This window comes from Hippichthys cyanospilos, chromosome 8 (assembly GCF_059441005.1).
Source record: "Hippichthys cyanospilos isolate Australia breed blue-spotted pipefish chromosome 8, RoL_Hcya_1.0, whole genome shotgun sequence".
Classification (NCBI taxonomy): Eukaryota; Metazoa; Chordata; class Actinopteri; order Syngnathiformes; family Syngnathidae; genus Hippichthys; species Hippichthys cyanospilos.
The window spans coordinates 13,723,191-13,737,500 of NC_142376.1; the positions used below are offsets into that span (position 1 = coordinate 13,723,191).

At 37.1% G+C, this 14,310-nt stretch overlaps 1 protein-coding gene across 2 annotated transcripts in view; it reads right to left on the reverse strand.

Annotated features, from left to right (window-relative positions):
• The window catches only part of klhdc3 (kelch domain containing 3), a 30,833-nt gene that overhangs the window by 7,667 nt on the left and 8,856 nt on the right, over positions 1–14,310 (reverse strand). The window contains exons 8-9 of one of the 2 annotated variants that reach the window (XM_088422051.1): positions 13,097–13,205; positions 1,011–1,084 (exon numbers count right to left, since the gene is read on the reverse strand). In XM_088422051.1, coding sequence (XP_088278177.1) covers positions 1,011–1,084; positions 13,097–13,205 — 183 coding nt within the window. Of the gene's footprint in view, positions 1–1,010; positions 1,085–12,091; positions 12,456–13,096; positions 13,206–14,310 lie in introns of those variants that run through there. The other variant, XM_088422052.1, reaches the window with a different exon arrangement.

The window sequence follows — 14,310 nt, forward strand, 5'->3', positions numbered from 1 at the left end:
TATTATCACATATTTAAACTTTATTATATTAATGGACTACATTTTCGTTTATTGTTCTACTTGACATTTGAAGGTGTTGTACAGCACAAGTTCATTTTAATTTGACTTATTTATTTCATTCTATTGTACTTGTAGTGTATTGTAATGTAGTGTATTGTCTTTGAGGTGAAGTAAAGGGTCATGAGGTTATCTGGAATCTGCCTTTCAGCTTAGAGACAACCGTACGGCCGATAGAGGGAGAAAAAAAAAACATTTCCTAAACAACACAACCTCCAACTCAACCAATCGGCATTTGTGAGACCACCACTTGATGGTACGGGGTAGGTATATGAAGATGAAAACCTTGGCAGGGAGTAGGTGCTCAGGTAGACCCTTGTGCAACCAGTCCAGACCCAAAACGATTCCCAGGGTACATCAGGAAGTTGCTGATTTATTTCCTGCAGTCTGAAAGGGGCTAATATTCTCCCCTACGACTTAGGAGTCAAATATTTGAGTGGAATTTACAAAAGTAAGACATGTTCATTGTCCTAGGTTCCTTTGAGAGCACTCCTAATGTTCACCACTATTTCATGCATTGTCAGTTTGTTGATAATGGCTCTCGCTGTTGGGACGCCAAAATCCTAAAACTTTGAAAAATGGATTTGTATTTCTTCCCAGACTGAACGGTCAATGACTTTTTCATCTTTTCATGAATTGCTTTGGATCATGGCAATTTTTTTTGCAGCTTTTGGAGATCTTTTCGCTAACTTTATTTTGTCAAAGGGGTTCTATTTGATGAGTATTTGAGTGAACAGGTCTAGAAATAACCAGCTGCTTTGGCACCCAAGGATATGTTCAGGGTATAGGTGTCTGTATCAAGGACACACGAGGGCATCCAGGGTGGATGGTTGTGAACTGGGTTTCCCTCAAGGGGCAGGTACTATCTATGTTAATTGTCAAATGATGCCCTTATACAATCATTCCAATATATTATTTACATGTCAGAAATGGATAACCTCAGAAATACTCACTGAAATCCAAGATGTAAAGGTCTGAATGATCCATGAGGTCAAATTCATCTCCCATTCCTTGCTCAGGGCAGGGACTGCAAAAAAGAATGAAGACAATAGTTTGTAGTTATCAGAAAAAAATAAAACTTACCACAGGTCAGCATCCTTTTCTGCTTTATGTTGGCTTAAGTCTGAACTAAAACTGCATTTGGAAATTGGAATATGCACACTTTCATTCAGGTTCCATATTTTATCACTATGTTATCCCAAAAACATGATGAAAAAAGTGTGTTAGTCACGGATCACTCAGCGCTCCTTATCATGACATAGCTTTATTCAAGCCCTCAGGAAGTCGCGCAGTGCAGTAAGGCAGGCTGGCCTATGCAGATAGCCACCCAGACATGTGCTGCCGTTTATATCACTACACATCTGTTTCCTGCCATGGTAGGACGCACACATGCATATGCAAACACACCTGTAACACACTTTGTGCATCACTGCAAAAATACCTCACAAAGGAACCTTCCTTAAACAACTTTAGCCAACCATCACTTACAAATCACAACTATCATATTGTACATTTCAATTTTGAGTTGAATAGGATTGATAAAAAAAATGCAACCAAGCAAAATTCAAGTATTCAGAACCCCAAAAAGAAGAAATGGGGCCCTTTTGATATGAATATTGACTTCTTACAGATGAAAAATGGCATGATAAGTTGTTTGTTGCAATGGAAATTGTCACTGCCCCAAGTGCTTTGGACATACAGTACGTTTAGCACATCACACAGTACTTTGAATAGCAGTTAGCAAAGAGAACGTAAGCCTCCATGCTCTGCATCACGTTTAGCCGCATTAGCTAGCCATGGAGCATCGCCAAATAGCATGCACCAAACATTCCCTGACACCATTAACATAAAACAGGGACATAATGGGCAACTGGTCAATATGGACACATTTTCCATTATGTTCGTTTATGATATTTGCACTAGCTAGTGTTTAAATCTGCCTGGGAACCTGACACATTGCCATTCTGCCCCCTGGCTACCATTCATGTTGGACACTAGATAGTTAAAAAATAATCTCAAACAATCAGTAACAGATGTGATAATTTATCGCTCAGTGATTCCCCTAACAAAATAAGAACGATCCACAATGGTAAGCCCATTTTGTGTATGATTCATTCATCCAAATGTGGGCAGCATCAATTGCTTACTTCTTTTAAGAACACAAATATAAAGGTTCATGTAAAAATACTGTTCACTTAATTATTATTCATTATTGCGATTGGCCAATAGGGTACAAATCTGTACGTCTGGGCAAAATCATTCCTTCTGATGAATACGCTTTTTCTACCGCGCATTGAAGTGTCTTGTGATTAAAAACATGGGATTGGTGCATCCCTACTTGGAAGTTGATTAAATTGTTTCAGGACCTCCACACCCCTCTACTCATCAATCTCTATTTCTCTTTCCCGTTGTCTCTGCCATCATGTCTCCCTTTCGCTGCGTGTTCAGGATGTTGTAAGGGGTTTACGTTCCTAATCTTCCCCAAACAAATACGTTTGAGGCTTAAAGCAGGCAGGAGAGGTGCAGAGCACGAGCACAGTCGTCCCAGAGGGCCAGCTGTGGAAGTCATTACGCCCCCTGACCCCCAGGAGGTGATCCACCCAGGCTTGTAGAGAGCCTTCAACCAAATACCCTCAACCACCCAGTCCCAACATCAGAAGACTGGTGACTCTTATCTCTGCTTCCCGTCCTACTTTTGGGTATACAAGCAGTATCATCAGTCAAGAGTGAAGCATCAAATGTTTAATGGAAGTGGGAATAGTGGTCGTTTGAGCATTCGAGAATGGCGGCTGAGTTTGTTCCTCCAAATCAAACAGTTGCTTTAAAAAGTTTAAAAAAAAACTGCGACAGCTATGCAAAATAAAACTAACCTATCTTGATAAATCAAGTGATGTTTACATTTTCTGAATAAATGCAGCGTCACATGTATAAACCATTTCGGAATAGATTAAACTACATCACAATATTTCTGTTAAAGTTTTATTGTTCAACATAACGTTTTAACGTATCACATGTTATATTAGCATAAGCAGTAAATTTAAGAAATTTGAAAAAACATTTTTTTTTATCGATTTTAAACATTTTTATTCAACAATAGAATACATTAAGAACAAATATTTAAAAAAACAACTCAGTAATAAAAGACATTAAAATACAAATATAAAAACTGTATTTTACGTTTTCTACATATGGCATTAACATAAGTGCTAATTGTGCTAATTGCAAATGTTCATGATTAAAATTTAGATGACAATCAATAGCTGCTTTTGTCTAGTGACTAAATTACTATTTAGTAGTGGCTAACCTGCCAGCTAATCTTAACGTGGGCATGCTGTGCAAAATCTGCTTGTATTTTCATGCTTTTCACTTATCGTTTGGGTGCTTATGTTCAAATGATGAAAAACGTCTGTGGGCTTGCCTTGTTTTTGATGACATACCCTGCACACTGTCGCACTGGAGATACTGCCACAAGCGGCGGGAAGGCAACCTTGTCAAAATAAGTTGAACTTCGGAAGACGACGTCACGCGATGGCGGGCCACCCCCTGCACGTTTGGTCATTGTGACTATTAAATTGTGATTACTACGTTTTATTCTTTAATTTATTGGCAGATTCTGCTTACTTCTGCTTATGAACCAAAGTTAGAAGGATAAGATAGATTTAAAAGCTGATTGACTGTGTTCACACATTTCTGCTGTGCCTGGTTAATAAAATATGGTCACAACTCAGTTGTAGGTCACACATTATCATGGTTTTCAATCACATTTTCTCAAGTAGAATGGGGTGGCCTGGTCCTAAATGAGCCATGGTCCAGTACAAGCCCGTGGACAGGTGGTTGGGGACCACTCCATATATATGCCTCCAAATGGTACAGAATGTAAGGGTCAATGAATGTACAGGGTTTAATGGGTACAATTGGTATAACATTGAGGGTACTAACCACAGTGACAATCCATTGGACACTTAGCAGTACAAACCCACACCTTTTTTACCAACATCGTACCAGGCATCAAAAGCTGTAGGGATAAATAAACCAAAAGTAGAATGGTTCAGAAAACAAATGTGTATGAGCCAGCTCTATTAGCTTTCAGTAGTTCCAAGAATCAGAACCAAATAATGTCACATAAATCATCACACATGCTGTTGACACCTTACTTTCTTTCCAACCATCACCTAAGAGTTTTTAACTCTTGCCACTGCCTCAAACCTGTTGTTGAAGGTTATGAAAAGTTGAATATGCTTGAATGAGACCATCAACAACAGAAGTAACTCCACTATCTTTAGAAAACAATACGGTGTTGTAGCTGTCAACAACTCACACGGTGAGTGTCATCCTTGGATGCTGATGTGTGAAAAAGGTAGAGATAAGAGGACGCCTTGAGAACAGCAGCAAAGAAATGGCAACTGTACTGCTGAGATACTACTTTCTCGCATACTCATGGACAATATTAGCCTGGGTGTGAAACCCAGCAGCACATTAATGTTTTATTGGTCTTTGTAAAACAGGCCCATGGAGATCTTAGAAGGGAAGCGAGGGGGTTGATGGAAGCGGGAAAAGTCACAGTGTTTGACTTTATGTGGCGTCCTGGTGTTTGATGGTTCACTTTGTTACTCGATCAGCAAAGTATCACTTGTGTAAAAGTGGTTCCACTAACCCCATAGCAATGGTGGGTCCCAGTCTCACAAGAAGCCAGAGTGATACTCCCCCACTAAAAAAACAGTGGTTGCTATTTCAAACAACACTCAATAAGGGTGTGTAATCACCCAATTGCCACCTTCTGTAGTAATGCACTGACATCACCACCCAATTATCTTTGAAACTAAGCCCCCGAAACAGAAAATCAACTACTGTTCTAAAACTAATGAAGAAACATTACAGAGCCTGGGAGTATTCCAATTTGGGAATTCATGCACATAAATACCATACATTTCTGAAAAAAAGCCAACAGTAATTGCATATTAGCTGGGAAAGTTAGCGCCGATTATCTGAAATACAAATCCTTAAAAAAGCGGCTACGGCACTTGGAATGTTTTGAGTCACTTCATTGGCGATATCCTCATTCTCAGAGTGATACAGTCTGCATCCTCTTCCTTTCTCTACATCCTATTGAACTTTGCTCCTTCAGGACCATCTAACTCACAGGAACTTATCACACACTACAACTTCCTGTAAAACATCTTATCAGGGTGAGCAGACACTTTTAATTATTTAGTTTGCTTTTCAGGGAAGACATTATCATTAAATCAATTGAATTAATATAGAAGGAGAGAAGAGTCACTCGAACACTGTGGAGGACATTTTTTCCACAATATAATGTATATTCGGGATTACATATTTTATTATAAAATAAAAAGTTGCATATTGAGTTTCACTTTTGAACTTGTATACATAAGATTCAGGGTTTATAAATAACTTTGTACTGTATGTCTGAACTTGTAAACGGCATACTTGATTGTTGAGCAATGGTTGGTAAAAGTACTAAACCTCCCTTCACTTTTAACATGGTAGCTGAGAGGCAGTTAATGGTTTCAACAATCCATTTGTTATCTCTGATTCTTAGATTCACATTCATTTTTTTTCTGCCTTAATCTTTGCCGTCTCACCTCGTCTTACCAACATATCTGTGCCCCCTCCTGAGAGGTGGCTGGAAGTTGGATTAAGACCTATAGCCCCACAATGAGCATGAGACACTAACTACTGCAGGCTCCCAAAGATGGCTGGCTTCGGATTAGACTAAAATACCAGTTACTAATCAAACCTAAATCTCAAATTTCAGTCCTTGACTACACAAACAAATTAGCCGTTGAAATGAAACTAAGGTGTAAACGGGCCCTTTCCTACATTTGTCTATTAGGGTTCTTTTCGCAGGATTGATTTTTTTTTTTTATTATGTATTTATTTCAAATCACACAAAACTGACAATAACCTTGAGCCAAAGGAAAAAAAACGAGGATATAAATTACCGGTAGTATTATTTTGGGCCTTGAAACACAGCTGGTTACCATATAGAAGGAGGTTCAGATATCATATTTCAATTGGAAAAATGTTGCTATTCTCTCCAGATGCAATTAAAAAGTGGGTGTCAAGGCCAAATGCCGCAAGCCATAGAAGATGATACTGTCATACATAATAATGTAGATAACCCGGGCTGATGTTTCTTCTTGTGTGTTTAATCACAAACAATATCATGCATGGATCTCTATAATTAGGTTTATGTGGTAGGCATGGTGTACCTAGCCAAATTGGCAATAGCATGGTATATTCAAGATATTCAACTTACATAATTATTTCATATTTAGCATTGTTACAGTACTATGGAAGCCTTAAAAAAATGATTACTTCTTATAGCTGTGCTCATCACTGGGAACAGATTCCCCCGCATATGTGGGCAACTTTATAGTGCATGCTGGTGAAAATTACACCCGGTTGTTGGCGTGAGTACATGTTTTAATCAGTAAATAGATGAATGTGACAACACTCAAGTATTTATTGATGTGATGAGAACTGTGAAACAAGACATACCAAGGATGTGTTATATATAATTCTTAACATTTATCACAAAAAACTGGAGCATGTTAAAATGAGTTCCCTTTAAAAAGCCATAGTATGAAGTTTTATTTAATCTTCATCAGTCATTTGAGATTTAATGAGCTTCTCCTTACTCCTTGCAATGTGCTCACACACTTATGTTCGGGAAACACGGCAGCGGAGGTACTAATCACACTTTAAGAGCTGGCCCCTCTGCGTTGAACAAAATAATGGTCACATTATTTAGATTGTTTATACTTTACTAACTAACTTTACATACTGCGTATTGCAACCACATTCGGAATCTACCTCAAACCTCTGTCCTGTATGTAACAAAAATACTGAATAAAATGTTAAACTTCTATTTTACATGTCATTTCACTAGAATGAATTTCCAAAGTGTGCGTATGCAGTCGCGTATGCAGGCTGTTTATTTGAGCTGCTGTAGAACACTCACCCCTATGACACCATAATGTACACAGGCTGTTGGTGGGTTAAGGAGGGTTAAGTTGCAGATGAAATACTAGCATGGTAATGTCTTTGAAGGGTAAATCACTGAATTGCTGTGCTACCCAAAGGTCTAGTGCCGCACGCGCGAGATGCCCCAAATCCATCTTAGGTCACCTCAGTGTTTGACAAGTTTTATCTCAGGCATATGAAAAACACACGCACACAAGCGGACTGACAATTACTAGAAGGAAACCTGCAACCTACCCTTTGACACTAAAGGGCTAATGACAACATGTGTATAACTGAACAGTTGATAATCGTGTTTGCACGGAGCCAAGTGTCTCAGCAGCATGGCTAAAAACGGCATGCAACTTGTGTTGATGTGTACAGCTGTACTGTCAATAATTTGGTTTGACAAATAACACAAGAATTTACTTTGACAAATACTGATGCAGATTTGACTATCAATTCAAAGTAAAATTACACAGAAGCCATTTGCATTTCAGAAAATACATTGTGGAGGGGGCACAAATGGTTCAATAATCAACTGACTGAGTTCCATGTAATGTTTAGTCTAAAATTTGAACTATCAGGTTCAATGGTGATAAGATACACTTTGGCCAGCTGGACTATCAAAACAGCTGCCCTTTCAGCCATTGATAAGGTGCTAAATGGTATTATAGGTGATATCGAGGCACCAGGCTTTTGACCTCCTGATCACTGGAGAAGACAGAAAATCACTAGCTCAGCAAACTGCCGTTTTAAATTCACTGGTAAAATTCCACCCAGATTAAATATCATGGAAAGATTTTGGTGGAGTAAACAAGAGGTTTTGTGCTGGGATGTTTTGGCTACCAGTAAGATTATCTGCTATGTGGTCTCCCTCGAGCTGAGTTTTAAACAATCACATTGTCCCTCTATCTAGAAACATGGTCCGAAAACTTAAAAACGCAGGCTTGGGGAGAACATGCAAACTCCACACTCTAAACTAGACAAAAGGGTGCTGTAGCTAGTTTGGTCTGTTTTAAAGAGTAACAATGACGTAAAAAAGGAAATTTAAAAGCACATCTATTCTTTTACCATGGAGCGTGAATTACAAACTAGCTGATTTCCACATCATTAAAAAAGAAGCAAAGACAGAAAACCAAGCAACAGATGCTACTTGTTGGTAGCAGATAGTAGTGGCTAGCTGCTGGGAGCAGATGTCCTTGACTTAAATGCTGGTTTACATGTGAATGTATCACATGTATTTGTGTCATTTCATATAACAACGCCATTATTAACTACCCATCTCTTCGCATCTTAAATTATCGATTGAATAGGATTTCGGGATGGTCGTTGTGTTGGCAGCTAGCAATATGTGATGCCAATAAAAATTGGGATAAGACAACCCAAAATGTCAAGAAGACATATCAATGCTACCAATGCATTATATCATTGATGTCCAACTCCAGTCTTCGAGGGCCGGTATCCTGCATGTTTTGCAGTTTTCTTTCCCTAACAAGCTCTGTAGAAGCTTGAAATGATCTAAATCATTTGAATCAGGTCTTTGAGAGAGAAGGTTCATAAACATGCAGGATACCGGTTTGCCGCTTCCATGACATTAAATTACGGTCCACACACCAAGTCTCTTACCGAAGGCCAGAAAATATCCTTCCCCCCCCCCCCATTTTTGAGGTAACCAAATTACTCATGTTCGTTTTACTCCAACTTGCCAAATTCTCCCATACATGTGACTAACATGATTTTCAAGCCGGCTTTTGTAGTGAATGTGGATGAATCACATTGCCGTCAATTCCAAGCTTTAAATTAATTTGCAATTTATCATTACTATAGCATGTTGTGCACTCATCTGAAGTGTGGGACTCAAAGTCATGAGATATCTGGAACTCACTTGGAGGTAAGAAAAGTATTGGAAGTTTCCCTTTGCAGGGTCTGCAGTTAATTGTTTTCGTAGGTGAAGGTCGGTGCAGGTGGAGTTAGTCATGCATGGGTTGTCCTTCGTGGGGCAATGAGCAGGTCTCAGCAAATGAGTGTAGCAGAGGTGGTGAGGGCAGATCAAATTGCACTCCGTGAGAAAGAATGCTCCCTAAAGTCATAAATCAGAGATGGGGCAGAATTTCGCGCCTCTCTGGAGCTCAGCATGTCTGTTTACACTGACATAGCTGGCACTCAATTGGTTGCCATGAATGCCCAACCAGTCAGTTCATTCATCAAGAAATCTACCTAATGTGTAAACCCCATTTCTGAAAAAAGTTGTAAATTGGCTCACTTCAGTTTTTTTGTTGTTATTATTTCGAAATTACCTTTTAATATTATTTACAGCCTATTTCAGCTACTGTTCTTTTAGTTTAGGCTCAGATTGATTATTTCACAAATTAAAATCAAAATGCTTTTGGAAGCGTGGTGATTTGGGAGTCCCAGTTTTATTGTACTTCACTAAAGTAATAAATTATGTCCACACAAATCTAGGACTGAGAATGAATATCAACAGAAGGGTTCTGTTTAAGATCAGTCTGAAAGGACAACCAACTCAGAAAAACAAAATGTGTGCCATAAATTTGAACACAATTTCCTTGGGCTGACCTACCAAATGAGGAGACTCACAAGAAAACACAAGCAACATGTCCGGCACATAATTCATGGGGCCTGTGCAAGCATTCGTCAGCTGCGTAAAGACAGATACCAATAACGTTTCAGGCCTGTTAACAGCCCTTTCTCTTGTTAGGCCATGTAAAAACAAACACCCGGACCGAGTTAAACAGAATGCTTTTAATAGTTAAGTACTAAAAGACCCCTTTACATTTCCTTATACTGTAGTAGAAATTGAAATAATCTTGATGGCAAAAAAATGAGGTAAGTAGTAAGAGAAAGAAAACAAATGATGACTTAGAAGCCACTTAGTATGTGTTTGCGCGTCTTACAATGTGTATGCTCATGCTTATGGGAGTTCCTGTGGGTAAGAAGCTTACAGGCACTAAACAAATATCCAGTGCCAGTCAATAGAACTTGTGTGGTAAAGTTGCTTTGGGACTGCAAAAACACTTACTTGTACAGTAACCGCAACAAGAGATTGGGCATCAAATAAACCAGCAGTGAATGAAAATGTGAAGGTTCCTGGTTAGAAGACAAAACTAACCACATTGTGGAGTTATTGTGGTGTTTGACAGCTTTTTCTGTTCTGTTAGCATCCTACACCAATCTGGTGATTGCAACCAAACTGCGCAACTTATTTTATCTATCTAAGACCTACTAGGTCTCAACAGGAAATCAAGACTGTAAAAACCCACAATAGGTTAATGCAGGGGTATGAACATCCAAGGAAAAGAAAACTGCTTAACCATTTTCTACAACACAAAATGTAGGCATGTTACTTTGCAAAATAAAAAGTCAAATGGCACATTGTTATTCATAAAACAGCTTTCAATGATGATCAGTAAGAATGAGCAAGTAACTCTATATCTCGTCAATACCTGGACTTATTTCAAGGCAGATCTCTTGGAGCAGTTTTACATTTATATTACAATACTTAATATAAATACTTAATATAAATTACTAATTAGAAAATTAGAAAATTGCCAAATAATTTCATTAAACCCTTGGAGAAAATGCTACATTGAGGTATATAGGTATTTAATAAAAATTATATCTTTTTTGGGGGGCAAATTCTGTGTATCAAAAGTATTAGTGGGATTGTTACTTGGTATAGGTGACTGCTCAAGAGTTGAGAATTCTTGGTCTGAAAAAAAAAGGGGGGGTGTATTAAACTAGTGAACAGTATTACAGGTTCAGTTCAAAACTACATTGAGGCGAAACACCCATCAGGGTGTTGTATCAGGTTAACATGTACCATTACAGCATTCAAATTCGACCTGTACGCTAAATATAATGTTTTATAATGGGACAGTGTATTTTTCCATTAGCTCCTAAAAATCTGAGATTATTCTCTATCATGAGTCATGCTGTAATCCATTTGAATGAAATCATTTAGAAAGATGTGGACTCTGATTGAAAAAATTCATAATCACTTAAATAATTACTAATCTTAATGTAGCATAAAATATTGCAGTTTATGCTCAATGTTGCAGTTTATGCTTATCGTTGAGATTTATGTACATGCACATGTACGTACATGCAGGCTTAATGACTAGACAACAAAAAAAATGTCAGTTTCAAGTTATTTTGTCAACAATTCTGGGTTTTTATGTTTATCAACAGCAGGATACCAACAATACCCAATGTCCATGTGGGAAAGAAGAGTAATGCAAGTTGTACTGTAATTAAGCCTATGACACAAGGACAATCCAGACTGAGATATCATGATTTGAGGTCTGAAGGACTTCGGGCCTGTAGACGTAGTGGGGCTGAGAGGACCCTTATCCACAACCTTCCCATCTGCACTATCAGGTTCTCCCAGTGGGGTTTTGACTGATAACTCAGCTTTGTGATAACAATAGCCCGGGTACTGACAAAGCTGGGCCATCTAAAAGCTGTTAGCTACCTCATTACTCCAATGGCTACTGGCCTAGCTAAAGAACAGTGGCACCTAAGCAGGTAGCAGTTATCATTACTGCCTTATAACCACCAATGAAATCATCCCAGACTACCGTCTACAGGAGCCAGATCATCACAGTGGCATGTAGGGAAGAAAGCAGCCATTCCTCCAGAAAAAGAAGACACTCAAAAAACAGGTTTTTTTTTTTTTTTGGATGATATGGAAACAATTATTCAAACAATAGGTCAGTAAAACTTAAAAAAAAATACATATATATATATATATATATACATATATACATACACATATATACACACACACACATATATATATATATATATATATATATATATATATACATACATACATATACATATATATATATACATACATATATATATATATATATATATATATATATACAAATATATACATATATGTTTTTTTTCTTGCAAGAAAGTCAAATCAAAAACTCTTCATTGGTATTTCATTTCAAGTTTCATTAAAATAAGCAAAGACTTTAAATTTGTTTTTCATTATGAATACTGTGTTGAAATTAAGAAAATTAAGCACAAAGACAGAAAAAAATGAGAAATGTTCTTATCTAAATTACTGTAGGTAACCTAGCTTAAAAACAATTGCTTTACAAGTGGCCTAAGTCAAAGCTCAGGTGATTAAATAATTCTATGTTGCTAATACTATACAAATTTGTTTAATAAACATAGAAAAGCAATTTCAAGAGAGCTGTAGTCTCTCGATGCACCAGAGATCTTACATAGGAAATATACAGACTGTATGCTGCATAGATTCGCAGTCAATTCTGGCACTTGAAATGGATATCTGGTGCCAGTCACCAGTCTCTTTAAGTTCCTGGCTGGCACAGTGAATATCCGCAGAACCAATGGTGCATAAACAAGCAATGAAACTGTGAAAAAAGATCACGATGGATTATTGCCATTAGCCAAAAAATGGTAAACACTAGCACCACTTCTGCACCCAGCGTAAAAGAAATGAGAAAGATTGCATGTGGCTGTTAGCGGATGAGACATTGAAAACAAACTGGAAAAGTAAAACTAAACTGCTTTTCAAAAGCTGTTCCCCCCAGTGTATGTGTGTGCGTGTGTGTGTGCGTGTGTGTGCGTGTGTGTGTGCAACAAGTTGATATACAAAGGGCAGAAGCAGTCCAAAAAACTATCAAGATTACATCTGTTTTGGTCAATCTCAAATACTAATTACACATATAATTTACAAAATATCTAGGGAAAATAATTATATTTTGTTGGCTATATACAACACCTACAGTACTGCAGACAAGGTTTCATTTCTTGAAGGTACTGCCATTAAACACTGCCCATTACCGCAAAAAAAATTGGGCGTCAAAATTTAGCAATCACAATTGAAACTAAGATTTCTCACTTGATAGTAGTAAATACTGTGAGTACTGTAGTTGTACATGAAAGCATGATGAGTCATGGCTAACATGCAAAATCTATGATAGGCAACAAGCTATTCATGTATTCATTATATTATTTATTTCGTCAAATGATACAGCTATTTTTGCTTTACCTGGTTCCTCCAAAGAGAATGATTCGATCTCCAACCATGCAGCAACACTGTCGTCTTCGTGGACATGGGCCTTTTCCCTTGGGTTCTACTTTTGTCCATAAAAAGGCTTCTGTGTAGTTTAAACGTGACAAATAGAACACCGTATTGATGTGTTATTTTGGGAAATAGAAGATATAGACGGTACTGATAGTTTACACAAAAATTTTCCCTGATCTTCACTGCTTTTTTAACTAGATTTGATCTTAGTTTTTTATCTGTTTGTTGCAACTTCAAAAGTCCACAAGGTACTTAATGATGAATTTGATAAACAATTACAGTATATTGTTGATAGTCGATTGTTTATAGATACTTTGTTTAGTTTTTGTCCAAATCCTCTTAATAGTAATTATTCTCAGTTTTGTGTCGTTTTCAATGAAAGAGGTGGGTTTTTTTTTCCAATTTGCAAACATGTACTTTTACTTTGTGAACCAATGAATGACAATCAATATATTTGCCTATTTTTGAAACAATGAATGAGAATCAACAATTTTGTAATTTGTCAGCACATTTTGTGCACAGTCACGTTGAAATATCGCTCTGTTTTATGTTTTTGGATGAGTCATGGTTTATGTTTTGATTGTCAGATTGATGTAGTAAAATTATCATTAGTTGCAGCCCTATTTAGGTATCAATAGATTATATATATATATATATATATATATATATATATATATATATATATATATATATATATATATATATATATTCACCAGAAGTATCCAAAAGTCAATCCTTTGAATTGCAAAATTTATCAAAAATCGAGAGAGAAACGTTCATAATACATCCAAAAGGTCCACTTTGACTTTGAGCATAGTTGTGGTTAAGAGGCATAATGAATAAATCAAAATTTGTCCATAAATATATTCTTAAGCTTGTTTGAAGTATCTTTTTTTAATTGAATATTTTAATATATATAACCTCTAAACTGCCTGCAAACATTTTACCATCCTAGTACATAAGGATGAAATAAATCCTCAGGGAGATTCTGCTTTGAGAGATACAACATACACACATGCTCAACAAAACATCAAACTTACTTACTGCATTGAGTAGCATAACAAAGTTTCACAAGCATACTGTGAAATAAATAAAACATTAAAAAAAATGCCCGGCCTTAATTCTATTTATCCCAATACCAGTTTAAGAATAAACACATAAGAATAGATGTCCTTGAT